At 42.8% G+C, this 18001-nt stretch overlaps 1 protein-coding gene across 1 annotated transcript in view; it reads right to left on the reverse strand.

Moving 5' to 3' along the window:
• The window catches only part of SLC15A1 (solute carrier family 15 member 1), a 42875-nt gene that overhangs the window by 5817 nt on the left and 19057 nt on the right, over positions 1–18001 (reverse strand). The window contains 3 exon segments of the mRNA XM_054529356.2: positions 12846–12895; positions 14752–14898; positions 16598–16717. Coding sequence (XP_054385331.2) covers positions 12846–12895; positions 14752–14898; positions 16598–16717 — 317 coding nt within the window.

Raw genomic sequence — 18001 nt, forward strand, 5'->3', positions numbered from 1 at the left:
GCCTGGCTAATTTTTATTTTTATTTTTGTAGAGACAAGGGTCTGGCTGTGTTGCCCAGGCTGGTCTCGAACTCCTGGCCTCAAGAGATCCTCCCTCCACAGCCTCCCAAAGCACTGGGATTATGGGTAGGAGTCACTACCCAGGCTGAGAGACAGCTTTAAGGAATCCCCTTCAGAAGGTGGAGGCCTGTGTGGTCCTGGAGTGATAGTGGTCAGCATCCTGCTGGAATACAGCTTTGAATGGATACCCAGTAAGACCGACTTCCAGGTCCAAGGCTTCCTATCTCTACAAAGTCCCGTGAGGCTACACTTCATATGGAAGCAGGTGAATTGTTTGCCTTCATAGGACCATACAGATGGTGAACAGCACGGATGGCTGATTACAGACCCCTTTCATAGCTGTTCCAGGCTATAGACGACCCCGAAACTCTCACACAACCCTAGTGACCAGGGGGGTGCTGCTCAAAGTAAGACCAGTTGACTTTTCCTACCAAACACATGAGTGAAGGCCTATAGCAGATTATCCAGTGTAGAGAACAGTAAGTCTAACTAGTGTACACCTCAGCAGTGTAAAGAACAATTTAACCTTTCCATCCCTAAAATATGGGGCCAAGTTTCATCAGCTTTGTGGCAACAAATAATACTGATCAAATTTTAGCTGCTGGGAGAAAATGTCTATGAATGAAACTCAGGTCTGGAAGTCCCGAGGCCTTCTACTTGGCGTCATTTGATAGCTGATTAATATAAAAAATGGAACCTGAGACAGATCCACACGGGCCTTAGCTAGAATTCACACTGCTCTAGACCGTAAGAGCTGCCTTTATCAAAGATGAAGATCATCCACACAAAAGAGAGTGTGTGGGCAGAGTATGAGACGAGGAAGCAGAACGTTGGGCCTGAGGCCTGGCTTTATAACTTATCAGCCATCAGACTCTGAATGAAACCATCCCTAAGGCTAGAGGATTCTGAGCTGCCTGGCCTATGTCTTAGGGCTGGTGCAACAAGAAATGAAAACACAGTCCCAAGTCACTTAATGATGGGGATGGGGTCTGAGAAATGCGTCAGGAGGCGATTCTGTAGTGATGGGAACCTCACAGCGGGCACTTACCCACACCTAGACGGTGCCACCCACCACACACCCAGGCTGCAAGGGTGTGGCCTTTGGCTCCGAGGCTACAAACCTGTGCAACGTTGGCTGCACTGAATACTGGAGGCAACTGTGACACAATGGTAAGGATTTGCGCATCTAAACATGTCTGAACACCCCATTCTTTCCTCCCTGGCCCCCTGGCAGCCACTCATCTGCTTTCTGTTTCCATGCCTCTGCCTGCCACTTCATTTCAATGGAATCATTCCATGCAGGTCTCTGAGACCAGCTTCTCCCTCTTAGCATATTGTTTTTCACATTCGTTCATATCGTGGCATGTATCCGTACTCCATTCCTTTTTTGTTTTTTTTTTGAGATGGAGTCTCACTCTGTCGCCCAGGCTGGAGTGCAGTGGTGTGATCTTGGCTCACTGCAACCTCCGTCTCCCAGGTTCAAGCGATTCTCCTGCCTCAGCCTCCCAAATAGCTGGGACTACAGGCGCCCGCCACCGCACCCGGCTAATTTTTTGTATTTTTATAGAGAGGGGATGTGTTAGACAGGATGGTCCCAATCTCCTGACCTCATGATCCGCCCACCTCGGCCTCCCAGAAAGTGTTGGGATTACAGGCGTGAGCCATCACGCCTGGCCACTTCATTCTTTTTTATGACTAACATTCCATCATATGGATATACCACGTTTTATCCGCTGATGGGCATTGGATTTGTTTGTATGTTTTCTCTATTGTGAATAATGCTGCAATGAATATTCATGCACAAGTTTTTGTGTGGACATGTTTTCATCTCTTCTGGGTGACACCTCACATGTCACATTTGGCAGGCTTCCAAATCAACCACCTGAGGAAGGTCTCACAATGCATGGCTTATATCCTGTCCGTGAGTAAAGAGGGACTCCCTCCAATCTTATTGTGTTGATATACTGATTAATACATAGCCCACTAACACTGAAAAGGACGCTGATTTGCTTCTGAATCATGATGTTTTACTGATTGTCTTGTGGTAAAACATTTTAGCCCATATGTTGTCATCTGTAGCCAGTGATCATAACTTCTGTATTATAACCTCCAATGAAAATGGAAAGCTCGGGCTGGGCACGGTGGCTCACACCTGTAATCCCAGCACTTTGGGAGGCCGAGGAGGGCAGATCATCTGAGGTCGGGAGTTTGAGTCCAGCCTGACCAACATGGAGAAACCCTGTCTCTACTAAAAATACAAAATTAGCTGGGCACGGTGGTGCATGCCTATAATCTCAGCTACTCGGGAGGTTGAGGCAGGAGAATCGCTTGAACCCGGGAGGTGGAGGTTGTGGTGAGCCGAGATCGCGCCATTGCACTCCAGCCTAGGCAACAAGAGCGAAACTCCATCTCAAAAAAAAAAAAAAAAAAGAAAAGAAAATGGAAAGCTCTGATATGAGGAGTCTCCCTCTCTTCTCCTAAACTTTTTTTTTTTTTTTTTTTTTTTTTTTAAGACAAGGCCTCACTCTGTCACCCAGGCTGGAGTGCAGTGGTGCAATCATGGCTCACTGCAGCCTTGAACTCCTGGGCTCAAACAATCCTATCACCTCAGCCTCCTAAGTAGCTAGGACTGCAGGAGTGCGCCACCATGTCTGGCTAATTTTTAAATTCTTATATTTGTAGAGAGGGAGTTTTGCTTTATTGCCCAGGTTGGTCTTGAACTCCTGGCCTCAAGTAATTCTCCTGCCTCCACCTCCCAAAGTGTTGGGATTACAGGCGTGAGCCACCAAACCTGGTCTTCCTAAACTTTCTTATAAGGGTCTTCCAACTTGCAGCAGACTCTGGGACACGCCTTACTTTGCTGATGTCTCTTCGCAGGTTGATCCTCACATTTGGCTTCCAATAAATCAAATTATTTCTGCCTCAACACCCTTAATTTTGGTCAACATGGTTACATACCTAGGAGTGAAACTGCTGAGTTATATAGTAAAACTCTATGTTTAACATTTCAAAGAACTGTTTTTCAAAGTGGCTGTACCATTTTAGATTTACCACCAGCAGTGAATAAGGGTACTAATTTTTATTTATTTATTTGTTTGTTTGAAGACGGAGTCTCACTTTGTCACCCAGGCTGCAGTGCAGTGGCACCAACATGGCTTATTGCAGCCTCGACCTCCCGGGGCACAGGTGATCCTCCCACCTCAGCTTCCTGAGTAGCTGGGACACACCACCATGCCTGGCTAATTTTTGTATTTTTTTGTAGGGACAGGGTTTTGCCATATTGCTCAGGCTGGTCTTGAAATCCTGGGTTCAAGCACTCAGCCCACCTTGGTCTCTCAAAGTGCTGGGATTATAGGCAGGAGCCACCATGCCCAGCCAAGGGGTCCAGTTTACCCGCATCCTTAACAACACTTGTTATTGTTTACTTTTTTTTTTTTTTTTTTGAGACAGAGTTTCACTCTTGTTGCCCAGGCTGGAGAGCCATGGCATAGTCTCAGCTCACCGCAACCTCTGCCTCCCAGGTTCAAGCGACTCTCCTGCCTCAGCCTCCCAAGTAGCTGGGATTACAGGCACTTGCCACCATGCCCAGCTAATTTTTGTATTTTTAGTAGAGATGGGGTTTCACCATGTTGGCTAGGCTGGTCTCGAATTCCTGGCCTCAGGTGACCTGCCCACACTGGCCTCCCAAAGTGCTGGGATTACAGGCATGAGCCACCGCGACTGGCCTATTGCCTAACTTTTTGATCAGAACCTAGAAGGTATGCAGTGGTATCTCATTGTGGTTTTAACTTAAATTTCCCTAAAAACTAACAACTCTGAGCATATATTCATATGCTTATTGACTGTTTGGATATCTTCTTTGAAGAAATATCTATTTAAATACTGTGCCCATTTTAAAACTTGGGTTGTCTTTTTAGTACTGAGTTGTGAGAGTTCTTTATGTATTCTGGATACAAGTCCCTTATCAGATATATGATTTGTAAATATTTTCTGTCATTCTGTGGGTTGTCCTTTCAATTCTTGATGACATCATTTGCAGCACAAAAGTTTTCAATTTTTATGAAGCCCAAATTCTTTTTCCTTTTTTTGTCACTTGTGATTTTGGTTTTCTTCTGTAAATTTCATTGTTTTGGTTATGTGAAAGGAAGTAGACCTCAGGACCCCAAAATCACTATGCCAAAGAGAAAGCGAAGCTTGGGAACAGAGTCACACAATACTGGCTTCCCTTTGTTCTCAGATAGCTGTAATTTTACAGCCCTGTGTCATAGCCTCACAGTAAGCCAGCTTCCCACAATGATAGAAGGCCATGTATCGCCCCAGTGGCCTCCTTCACCAATTGCTCACCCCCTAAATCTTTCAGGATTTAAGTCTTTGATCCATTGAGTCAATTTCTGTGGAGAGGATCAACTTCAGTCTTTTGCATGTGGAAATCCAGTGGTCCTAGCACCACTGGTTGAAAGCTTCACAATATATAGATGAAATTTTGTTTTTTAAAAAACCAAATTATGGTCAATTATGCCCCACCGATACTCCCTTCTTGAAGTATCTTTTTCAGTATGACAGTCATGAAAAACAAGAATTGAAATGAACTGAACTTAAAGCCAGGCCTTTGCACAGCTGTTTTCAAATCTTACATTGAGATTTTTAGAAATGAACAAAGTATATTTCAACCACATTATCTACACTAATGATTTCTGTACCACTAATGAATAAAAATATTTGTAAAATATTGGTTTAAAAAAACTTTTCTCATCCCCTTTATATTTATTTTTTGCATTATTTATGAAGCACATTAATTTGATGCAGTTTATATATATAATTTATAAAGGATACCATATTCATACATAGTGGGTGCATGCTCAAAATATTTTCATTAAATGTGACAAAAGGTTTTAAAGAAATCACTACTCTAGAGAAACTTCATACATGTGGACAAAGAAACAGGTAAGAATGTGAATTTTGACATTATTTGGCAAAATCAGAATCATCTAAATGTCTTTGACTAGAAGGGATGAATAAATAAATTGCAGTATATCCATGTAATGGAATACTATACAGTGGTTAAGTGAATGGATAAAAGATGCATTGGCTGGGCGTGGTGGCTCATGCCTGTAATCCCAGGACTTTGGGAAGCTGAGGCGGGCGGATCACGAGATCAGGAGATTGAGACCATCTGGACCAACATGGTGAAACCCTGTCTCTACTAAAATACAAAAAAAGATTAGCTGGGTGTGGTAGCATGCACCTGTAGTCCCAGCTACTCAGGAGGCTGAGGCAGCGGAACCGCTTGAACCTGGGAGGTGCAGTGAGTCAAGATCACACCACTGCACTCCAGCCAGGGTGACAGAGAGAGACTCCATCTCAAAAAAAAAAAAAAAAAAAAAAAAAAAAAGACGCGTATATCAATACGGCTAAATACTAAAATAACATATTTTCTAACATTATTTATAACATTGCAGAATGACATGCATGCAGGACAGTCACTTTCCTATTTAGTGTAAAAATGTGCTTAACAACGTGTTGTTTATAGACATATACGTATGGAACAATGTATAATGTTTAAAAAGTTCATGAGAAAGATCACTATCAAACTCTCAACCAGTTATTTTTTATTTTTTAGATACAGGGTCTCAATATTTTGTCCAGGCTGGCTTCGAACTCCTGAGCTCAAGTAATGCTCCCGCCTTAGCCTTCCAAGTAGCTAGGACCACAAGCATGCACCGCTATGCCAGACCCAATTTTTTGTTTTTTTTTTTTTTTTAAGACAGAAGTCCCACTCTGTCACCCAGGCTGGAGTGCAGTGGTACAATCTTGGCTCACTGCAACCTCTGCGCCCCGGGTTCAAGTGATTCTCTTGCCTCAGCCTCCCGAGTAATTGGGATTACAGGCACACACCATGCCCAGCTAATGTTCTTGTATTTTTTAGTAGAGATGGGGTTTCACCATGTTGGCCAGGCTGGTCTCAAACTCCTGACCCCAGGTGATCTGCCCACCTCAGCCTCCCAAAATGCTGGGATTACAGGCTTGAGCCACCGAGCCCTGCCCAGGCCCAATTTTCGGCTGATGCATTGCCACTTTATTCAAAAGGTTCTATTTAAGTTAATCACTTAAGTCTTGCAACTTACTGACACCACATAGTCAAAGGATTCCATTTTGCTTAAAATAGTATATACTCTTTCCTTTAATTCACATATTGCTCAGAAGTCTGACTTCCTGAGATTCTCCGTTGTTCTATTTCTCTGTTATTTTCTGACACCAGTTTTCTAGAACTTCTCCTTTTTTATGTTTTGTCCCTAGGGCCTCACTAAAATAATAAAACCTTTGATCCATTAAAGATTTGATGTTACCAATTAAAATTAAAAGGAAAAAACCTTCCAGTTCATCTTTTACCACATGGGTGGAGGTAAAGTAGTCAAGTGTTGCTAATCTCATGGGTCTGTCTTCTTTTCTAAGATCTCTTTGAAGACAATTTTTTTAAATGGAGCTTTGGGACTGGGCACAGTGGCTCACAACTGTAATCCCAGCACTTTGGGAGGCTGAGGTGGGCAGATCACTTGAGGTCAGGAGTTCAAGACCAGCCTGGCCAACATGGTGAAACACTATCTCTACTAAAAATATGAAAATTAGCTGGGCATGGTGGCGTGTGCCTGTAATCCCAGCTACTCGGAAGGCTGAGGCAGGATAATTGCTTGAGCCCTGGGGGCGGAGGCTGCAGTGAGCCGAGATGGCACCAGTGCACTCCAGCCTGGATGACAGAGTGAGATTCTCTCTCAAAACAAAACAACAACAACAACAAAAAACCCAACAACAAAAAAAGGAGCTTTAACAACACCAAAACAAGAAAGGATCCCCCAATCTCAATTGCTCAAAGTTTCCAAGGTTAGGAAACATTCCTGAAGAAAGTAAAGCAACGGAAACCACATTCTGAGGCGAAACGGAAACTCCAGAGGTGCTTCCACTTCAGAATCAAATACAAAGACCAGGACAGGACTAGGTGACCAGTGTCAGTGTGTTTCCTTCCAGATCAGCCACGGCAGCTGTGTATGAGCACGTGTGGGGGACAGGAATGATCCTGGAGAGGCAGGAGAAGGGGCGAGGGGCTGAATGGTGTCGCTCTCAAATTCACAGGCTGGAACTCTAATCCCCAGTACCTCAGAAAGGGACTGTATTTGGAGAGATTTTTAAAGGGTTTACCCCTTTAAAGGTGATTGGGATGGGTCTTAATCCAACGTGCCAAGTGTTCCCATATGAAGAGATGATTAGGACACAGCCACACACAGAGAAAGGGCCATGTGAGGACCTAGAGGGAAGGTGGCATTTACAAGCCGAGGAGAGAGGCCTCAGGAGAAACCAGCCCTTCTGGCATCCTGATCTTACATTTCCAGCCTCTGGAGCTGTGAGAAAATTAATTTCTTTTTTTTTTTTTGAGAGGGAGTCTTGCTCTGTCACCCAGGCTGGAGAGCAGTGCCACGATCTTGGCTCACTGCAACCTCTGCCTCCTGGGTTCAAGTGATGCTCCTGCCTCAGTCTCCCCAGTAGTTGGGATTACAGGCACACACCACCATGCCTGGCTAATTTTTGTGTTTTTAGTAGATACGGAGTTTCGCCATGTTGGCCAGGCTGATCTTGAACTCCTGACCTCATGATCTGCCTGCCTCACCTTCCCAAAGTGCTGGGATTACAGGTGTGAGCCATTGCTCCCAGCCTGAGAAAATAAATTTCTATGTACATAAGCTACTCAGCCTGTACTATTGTGTCATGGCAGCCCTACGGACCTCATGGAGAAGGAAACAAAAGGAACAAAGGAACAACAACAACAAAAAAATGGAAGACCCTCTTGCTGGCAAGGTGAATACAATTATATACAATTACAGCCACGTTTAGTTACACCGCAGAGAAATTTGGCAACACCAAAGAGAAAGAAGACGCCGAAAGCTTGATGAGCAGAAGTGGAAATCAACCACAAAGACTGGCTGACGCTTTTTTTTTTTTAATCTTTTAGTCAAGCCTCCAAAGTTCTGGAAGAAAATGGTGTCCAGCCAATGAACCAAGTGTGAGAATATAAAAAGGCATTTTCAGGCAAGCAACGACTTGGAATTGACCTCGTTTTCTCTTGACAAGATATTTGGCCATACGCTGCCACAAAAGTAGAAAGAAGGCTGAGAAAGACGACATAAAATCCAAGAAAGAAAGGCATTAACCTGGCACACAGTGAAAAATCTACGAGGATAGTGGTTCAGCAGGACGACAGAGCCAGTGCTCCCGTTAGCTCAAAGAACGTGCTCAAGAGCTGGTTTTTCAGGAGGAAAAGTGGATTCCCAGAATAATAGGATAATTAGGAAGCTGGTAACCTTGGAGACTGGGTAAAGGCTTATGTTTTTGTTAACAAGAGGCCAACTGGGTTACGGGGGGAAAAAATAGAAGCTGTGCAAGAAAGCCTTGGTGAAATGAAAGCAATCAAGATGGGCACCACTGAACAATTCATCAGTGTTAACAGGAGATTCCAACGCATCTGGATAGTTAAGACATTTTCAGTTGAGGGATACATTTTCAAGGATATAAAGTAACATTTTCTCTTGCAGACTAATCACACTTTATTATGTTGTAAATAATATTTATAGGGTCATATTATAAATCCTGTTTATGGATCTATTATTTAGACTCAGCCTAGCACAGGGAAAACAGAAGCAAATCTAATAAATATTAACAACGTGAAGCAAACAGGAGGTGAGATGAAAAGTAAAAGTCCATTTCACCACCATTTGTATTAGTAAGTTGTTTTTTGGTTTTGTTTTGTTTTGTTTTTGAGGCAGGGTTTCCCTCTATTGTCCAGGCTGGAGTGCAGTAGCAAAATCTTGGCTCACTGCAGCCTCCGCCTCCACAAATGTTCAAGCATTTCTTCTGCCTCAGCCTCCCGAGTAGCTGGGATTACAGGCACGTGCACCATGCCTGACTAATTTTTGTATTTTTAGTAGAGACAGGGTTTAACCATGGTGACCAGGCTGGTCTTGAACTCCTGACCTCAGGTGATCCATCTACCTCAGCCTCCCAAAGTGCTGGGATTACAGGCGTGAGCCACCATGCCCAGCCTACATTCGTAAGTTAATAGACATTGTCCCAAAATATACTTAAGTCTCTACTATTTTGTGTTTTATTGCTAACTAGTAAAAGCTAAAATCAGGAATTATCAAAGTTGTGGCTACAGGGGACTGGAGACTGGGGTTGAACGCTGAGGTGAACAGGAGACCTACTCTCATTCCCCCCCATTTATTCTTATTAAAGATTTATTTATAATAAATTGGCTTTTGGGGTACACAGTGCTATATAAATTTTAACATTATCTTGACTTATAAATACTGTCACAATCAGAATACGTGGACCCCAAAATTGTGCTACCCCATAGTCAAACCTTTCCTCCACTCCTAACTCACGCCAATCACTAATGTGTTCTGTGTCCCTGGAGTTTTTGGCTTTCTGCAAATGTCATGTAAATGGAATTATACAATTATTCTGTCAATGCCACTTTTTTGGGGGGAGTGGGACTGGGCAAGAGAACAATTTCCGTTTCTAACCACAGAGCTATGGCAGAAGGAACCAGTGAGCTGTCCCTCCGTTCCCCTTCTCCACGTCTCCAATCACAGGTGTGAGAAAAGGAACTCCAGCCCAGGGTGGGACCAGCCCCTCCCCATACCCTCAATGTTTGAGAAATAAAAGTGTGTAATTTTTTGAGGCTGGCTTCTTCCACAGCACAATGCATTTGAAATGCATTCACATTGTTGTATCAAGTTTGTTCCCTTTTTTGCTTAGTGGTGGGTGTTTATGCATCCTCCATTGAAGGACATTTGAGTGATTTCCAATCTTCGGTGATTATAACCAGAGCTTCTATAAACATTCCTGTGCGGGCTTTTATGTGAACACAAGTTTCCAGTTCTCTAGGGTAAATATCTAGGAGTGGGATGGCTGGATCACATCGTGAGTGTTTACCTGTATAAGAAACTTCCAAACTGTTTTTCAGAGGGGCTACAGCATCTTGTCCTCCCACCAGCAATGCAGGGGAGTTCCAGGTGCCCCGTATCCTCACCAACACTTGGTATTGTCAAGGTTAAAACAATTATTACAGCCACCTGATAGGTGTGTTATAACTCATTGTGGTCTTCATTTATATTTCCCTTAATAAGACCGATGCTATTGTTCATGTGCTTATTTGTCATGTGTGTATATCTCCTTTGGTGACGTAGCTGTTCAAATCTTTTGCATTTTTAACTGGGTTATTTAAAATAAAATTTAAACTAAGATTATATGAATTTGCTGTGAAAGAAGCCAGCCTCAAAAAGTTTCACACTGTATAATTCTATTTACATTGAGCTTTTAGAGTACTTTACATATTTTGGATACAAGTTCTTTGTCAAATACATGATTTCTAAATGTTTTCTCCCAGTTTGTAGCAAATCTTTTTATTCTCTTCAGAGTGATATTGGCTGGCTGCATGTATTCAAATTTGTATTCAAATCTTAGTGTAGGCCCAGCACAGTGGCTCATGCCTGTAATCCCAGCATTTTGGGAGGCTGGGGTGGGAGGATTGCTTCGGCTCAGGAGTTTGAGACCAGCATGGGCAACATAGTGAGACCTCACCTCTACCGAAAGTAAAAATTAGCTGGGCGTGGTGGTACGTGCCTGTAGTACCAGCTACTTGGGAGGCTGAGGCAGAAGGATCACTTGAGCCCAGGAGGATGAGGCTGCAGTGAGCTGTGACTGCACCACTGCATTCTAGCCTGGACAATAGAGCAAGACCCTGTTTCAAAAAAAAAAAAAAAGGTGACACTGACAGAACAAACATCTCCAGTTTTGGTGAACTCTATCAAGTTTTTCTTCTACAGATTGTGTTTTTGATGTCATATCTAAGAACCCAAAGTCACAAGAGTTTATGTTTCTTGTATAAATTTTATAGTTTTATATTTTACTTGTAGATCTATAATCAATTTTGAGTTTTCATATAAGATGTGTAAGAATTTAATATAATTTTTATATATGAATTGTGTATAAGATCTGAGGTTTAAGTCAAGTTCATTTATTACATATGAAATGTTCAAATATTTCAACACTGGTTGTTGAAAATACTTCCCTTAATCCATTGAACTGTCTTTGCACCTTTGACAAAAATCAGTTGGTTGGATCTGGATTATTCATTCATCTATGGGTCTATTTCTTTGCCAATACCATTTTGTCTTGATTGCTGTAACTTTATAGTAAGTTTTAAAACTAGTGGTAGTAAGACTCTTCCAACTTAATTCTTTTTCAAAATTATTGGAGCTATTCTAGCTCCTTTGCCTTTCCATATACATTTTAGAAGCAGCTTTTTTATACCCATAAAAATAATGCTATGATTTTGATAGGAATGGCAATAAACCTATAGGTCAGCTTGGGGAGAAGTGACATCTTTACTATATTAAATCTTCTGATCAATGAACACAGCTGTCTCTCCATTTATTTAGCTTTTCACTGATTTCTTTCATAAGCAATTTTGTAGTTTTCACCACTCAAATCCTGCACGTTTTGTTAGATTTATATCTAAGTATTTCATATTCTGTGGGGGAAGATTGTATACATGAAATGGTTGTAAAATTTCAGATTCCAACTCTTCATTGCTAGTACATTGAATGGTGATGGATTTTGTTTTTGTCCTGTGTCCTGTGACTTTTCTAAATTCACTTATTGATTCTATGAGCTTCTTTTGGTAGAGTCCTGGGGACTTTCTATATAGACAATTGTCATCTATAAGTAGAAATTTATTTATTTATTTATTTGCTTATATATATTGATTTATTTTGAGACAAGGTCTCATTCTGTCACCCAGGCTGGAATGCAGTGGCAGGATCACGGCTCACTGCAGCCTCAACCTCCCCAAGCTCAGGTGATCCTCCCACCTCAGCCTCCCGAGTGGCTGGGATTACAGGCACACACCACCATACTCAGCTAATTTTTTTTTTTTTCTGAGACAGAGTCTCACTCTGTCGGCCAGGCTGGAGTGCAGCAGCACAATCTCAGCTCACTGCAACCTCCATCTACCAGGTTCAAGCAATTCTCCTGCCTCAGCCTCCCGAGTAGCTGGGATTACAGGCGTGTGCCACCATGCCTGGCTATTTTTTTTTGATTTTTATTAGAGACGGAGTTTCACCATGTTGTCCAGGCTGGTCTCGAACTCCTGGGCTCAAGAGATCTGCCTGCCTCAGCCTCCCAAAGTGCTGGGATTACAGGTGTGAGCCACCACACCTGGCCAATTGGAAATATTTTTATTTCTTCCTTTATAATCTAGATGCTTTTACTTATTTTTCTTGTATCTTTGGTCTTGCAACCAGAGGATGTTTAATAGAAGTGGGGAGGGTGGAAAAATCTTACCTTCTTCCTGATCTTAGTGGAGAGCTTTTAGACTTTCACCATGAAGTATAATATCAGCTCAAGTTTTTGTAGATGTCCTTTTTCAGGGTAAGGAAGTTCCCTTCTGTTCCCAGTTTGCTGAGAGTTTTTGTCATGAATGGATGCTGAATTTTATCAAATGCTTTTTTTAATCAATTGATAAGATGATGTACATTTTCCTCTTTAGTTTATTAAGATGATGGGTTATATGGATTGATTTTTTGGGGGGAATATTGAGCCAGCCTTACTTACATTGTTGGGACAAACCCTATAATCTCATTTTATATCCTTGTTACATTTGGACTTTACTATGGATATGCATTACTTTCATAAGAAGCTGATAAAACTTAAATTTTAAAGAAATATACATGCCTGATTCCATTTTCTCCTTTTTCTGGCTTCTGGTTAAGACCATCCTTTACCTGAAAGAAAAAACAGTAATATAAAAATATTTTCAAAATAATATTCGTTAGAATGAGTTCAGATAAATATTTCAGTCTTTGAGAAGGTGGTATTGACACTTATCCTAGGACCTAAGGACATGGTTACATTAGAAGGGCTCTGGAGGCTGGGCACAGTAGCTCACGCCTGTAATCCCAGCACTTTGGAGGCTAAGGCAGGAGGATCACTTGAGCTTAGGAGTTTGAGACCAGCCTGGGAGACATAGTGAGACCTTGTCTCTGTTAGAAATTAGCCAGGTGTGGCGATGCACACTTGTAGTTCTAGCTACTCAGGAAGCTGAGGTGGGAGGGAGAATCATTTGTTGAAAATGATTCTTGAGTCTGGGAGGTCGAGGCTGCAGTGAACTGTGATCATGCCACTGCACTCCAGATGGGGCAACAGGGGGAGATCCTGTCTCAAAAAAAAAAAAGAAAGAAAGAAAAGAAAAAGAGGGTTTCTGGGCCAGCCATGGTGGTTCATGCCTGAAATCCCAGAGCTTTGGAAGGATCTCTTGGGGCCAAGAGTTTGAGACCAGCCAGGCAGCATAGTGAGATCCTGTTGAAAGTGAAAGGAAGAAAGAGAAAGAATGAAAGAATGGATGGACGGATGGACAGAAGGAAGGAAGGAAGAAAGGAAAGAAGGAAGGAAGGAAGAAAGGAAAGAAGGAAGGAAGGAAGAAAGGAAAGAAGGAAGGAAGAAAGGAAAGAAGGAAGGAAGGAAGAAAGGAAAGAAGGAAGGAAGGGAGGGAGAGAGGGAGGGAGGGAGGGAAGGAAGGAAAGGAAGGAGAAAAGAGAAGAAAAGAGAAGAGAGAAAAGAAAGGAAGGAAGAAGAGAGAAGAAGGGCTCCATTTCTTCAGCCTTGATTTTCTTTAAAGCTAACATGAGCCTCTACAATTTTTGATCATTGGTTGCCAGTGCTTCCACAGAACACTACTGTCCAAAACTTTAGAACAAACCACTCAGCAGCTCCCTAATTAAGCAAATGACCAAGAGTCTTAATTCCATATTGCAGTTCCATAGAAGCTCACTTAAATGCACTTTACAAAATGCCCACAACTCTACAACTCTTTCATTTAGCTCAACTATACCTTCGTAGCTGCTGCTGCTTCTTTTTTTTTTTTTTTTTTTGAGACAGGGTCTTGTTCTGTCACCCAGGTTGGAGCACACTGGCATGAACATGGCTCACTGCAGCCTCTACCTCCTGGGCTCAAGCAATCCTCGCACCCCAGCCACCCAAGTAGCTGGGACGACAGGCAAGGACCACCACACTCAGCTAATTTTTAAAGTTTTTGTAGAGACAGGGGTCTCACTATGTTGTCCAGGCTAGGTTTCATAGCTTTTTATGTGCGAATGACATATTTAGATCTCTGTATTTTCTCATCAAATATTTTGTATGTATAGTATTTTGTTGTTTTTACCTAGTAGGCTTATTATACTTTTTCAGAGACTGCTCTAATTTTCTGATTAGTGCAAATTTTTAAATTCAGTGCAATTAATTATATATTTTAAACGATCTGAAAAAGTCCCTGAGAATTCACATATGTACTCTGTGTGACTTCTGTACACACATGCACGCACATCCGTGCACAGACCCCATACAATGTCCAGAAGTTGTCTTTTTAGACATTTCAATTAATATTAACTTTTCCTATCCACCAGTCATACTTTTATTGGAAGTCTGACGGGTGTTCTTGAAGTCTTGTGTTCCAGAAGAAGGAAGAAATTGAGGATGATCTAATATAACACTATATGGGAGTAAAACAAAGTCACACCATAAAAATTTTGGCCTCCAGTGTCACAAACAGCAAAGAGTCAGCTGTAGGTGTTCACACACTTACCACCTGGTAGTGATTGGGGGCCCACACTAGAAGTGTGTGGCGCTGGCCCTGCTTGAAGTCATCAGTTACGGCAGTGACTGGTGATCCAGGAGAAGAAATGTTTATACTTGTCAGTTTGTTTACATCAAAAGTCATAAATGCATTTGTCTATAGAGGGGGGGAAAGAGGCATAGTTAATATCACAGAGTCTCGGCCCTATGCAACTGAACACTGGAACAGCAGCTATCTGATATTCCACATTTCCAAGTGCATGTTCATAGATACCAAAAAATGCCTGTGAGGAGTTGGCATTTATTTGCTTCAGCTTCCCACCCACCCTTACAGACACCATCATGAAGTTTTTAGTACCACCACAGGAACCATACTTTTCACCAAGCATCTTACTTTTATTTTGCTTTTATAAAAATAAATACTATGAGAATAATTTCCACTGTTAGGCAAAGAACAGCACCAGGGCAAAAGCAACAGCCCTGGTGGAAATCAATACTGGGCTGTTCCAAGCATTAGGAATCGGGCTTTTTGTTTTTACCTTCAAGATTATTAGTTTGGCAAGGTCTAAGGCTGTGGTGTTCAACCATGCTAAACAGGAACGAAACTGGCTAAATCTCAATATCTCTGGGGCTAGGGCTGGGTGCGGTGGCTCATGCCGGTAATCCCAGCACTTCGGGAGGCTGAGGCAGGCCAATCTCCTGAGGGCAGGAGTTTGAGACCAGCCTGGCCAACATGGCAAAATCCTGGCTCTATTAAAAATACAAAAATTAGTTGGGTGTGGTGGTTCATGCCTGTAATCCCAGCTATTTAGGTGGCTAAGGCATGAGAATCGCTTAAACCCAGGAGGCAGAAGCTACAGTGATACAGTGAGCCAAGGCAGCACCACTGCACTCCAGCCTGGGCGACAGTGTGAGGCTCTGTATTTTAAAAAAAAAAAAGATCTCTGGGGCCGGGACCCAGGTATCAAAATTTTCAAAGCTCTCCGGGTGATTCAGATGTAGGCTGGAGGTTGAGTACCACAAATCCAGAACAAGGGTGATCTAGAGCAGGGTTTTCCATCCTTAGCACTGTGAACATTTAGACCAGGTAATCTTTGTTATGGAGGGCTGTATCCCTGGCTTCTACATGAGATGCCAGCAGCATACTCCCAGTTGCTACAACAAAAAATGTCTCCAGAGATGGCTAAATGTCCCCTAGCATCAAAATCGCCCCCAGTTTAGATCCTTGACCTGGTGGTTCCAGGCTCCAGCAGCAGCGGCATTCCTGAGAGCTAGTTAATTGCAGCATTTCAGGCCTGCTGATTAAGAATCTGCATTTTGGCCGGGTATGGTGGCTCACACCTGTAATCCCAACACTTTGGGAGGCTGAGGTGGGCGAATCACCTGAGGTCAGGAGTTCAAGACCAGCCTGGCCAACATGGCAAAACCCTGTCTCTACTAAAAATAGAAAAATTAGCTGGGCATGGTGGCACGCACCTGCAATCCCAGCTACTCGGCAGGCTGAGGCAGAAGAAATGCTTGAACATTTGTGGAGGCAGAGGCTGCAGTGAGCCAAGATTTTGCCACTGCACTCCAGCCTGGGTGACAGAGCGACAGAGCAAGACTCCATCTTAAAAAAAAAAAAAAAAAAAAAAAAATCTGCATTTTAACGAGCTCCCTGGGCGATCTGCATACACGACACACAACATAGTGTGCAGCACACTGGTTTAGAATATAGCCAACATGAGATCAAGATCCTTAGTTCACTTCTGGACTGGCCTTGGCATTTATACAAGGACCAAGAAAAACAGCTTCTCTAAATCCTATTATAACGGGGTCAGAAGATGAAAAAGAAGGCAGCATTTCGTTCTACTTACTTGGTACATTGGGTCAAGTGTCACCATCTCTCCAGGAAGAGATATGTTCATGGTACTGTTTCCTATATTCAAAACTTTAATCTGGACTTCGTTTCCTTTGGGGAAGACTGGAAGAGTTTTCTGAGCAAAATAAAAGAAAATTGGCAGTGAGGTCTTCAATACAACATGGAAAGTCATCTTAACCCTGACAAGGGGGCGCTTTCCCCTAGCTGTGAAAAGTTGTGCTGGCTGAAACACGCCAGGTGTCTCCCACTAAGCTGCCAATCACAGACCTCGTGGCACCCACAGAAATGACTTTTGCACGGAATATTGAAGTGATATGGTTTGGCTGTGTCACCACCCAAATCTCATCTTGAATTGTAGATCCCATAATTCCTGGGTGTTGTGGGATTGAATCAGTGGGAGATAACTGAATCATGGGGGTGGTTTCCCCCATACTGTTCTTGTGGTAGTGAGTAAGACTCACGAGATCTGATGGTTTTATAGGGGAAAACCCCTTTCGCTTGGCTCTCATTCTCTTTTTGCCTGCAGCCATGCAAGACGTGCCTTTCACCTTCTGCCATGACTGTGACACCTCCCCAGCCATGTGGAACTGTGAGTCCATTAAACCTCTTTTTCTTTGTAAATTACCCAGTCTTGGGTATGTCTTTATCCGCAGCGTGAGAATGGACTAATACGTGAACGAGTCAGAAAGATGCTGCTCTTATCTTATCTAGCCACTTCCAGGCCAAGGGCTGCCAAGAAACAAAGCCGAGTATCTGAGGGCTCCGAGTCACTATAACCTAAACAAATATCCTTCTTGTCATGACACCTGAGATCTACCATCACCCGACTCCAGTGTTCTTCTGTAAGTCTGGAAGCCCAGTCCCCAGCCCTAGACGCAGCAGTGTACACATCTCACAAATGCCTGATGCTCTCCTGCCTCCATACCTTTGTTCAGAGTTTCTGTCTTTTTTTCTACAATGCCCTCTTTCAAAACCCAGTGTCACTGAAGCAATCCATGTCCACCTTAGCCCACAATTCATCTTCCACAAAGCTAGCTATGTCCAAGAGGAGCGTGAGTACAGCCATGTTCATGGCGGTACTGTTCACAATAGCCAAAAGGTGCAGGTAAACCAAGTGCCTGTCGGGAGTGAATGGATGAACAATGTGGTGTATACACACAATGGGTTTAGTATTCAGTTTACAAAGGAGGGAAATTCTGACACAGTCTACAACAGGAGGAACCTTGAAGACAATATACTAAGTGAAATTAGCCAGTCACAAAAGGACAAATACCATATAATGCCACTCACAGGAAGTGCTAGAGTAGTCAGATTCATAGACTCAGAAAGTAGAATGGGGGTTGATGGGGCTAGGGAAAGGGGAAATGGGAGTTGTTTAATGGGTACAGAATTTCAGTTT

Source organism: Pongo abelii, chromosome 14 (assembly GCF_028885655.2).
Source record: "Pongo abelii isolate AG06213 chromosome 14, NHGRI_mPonAbe1-v2.0_pri, whole genome shotgun sequence".
In the NCBI taxonomy this organism is placed as follows: Eukaryota; Metazoa; Chordata; class Mammalia; order Primates; family Hominidae; genus Pongo; species Pongo abelii.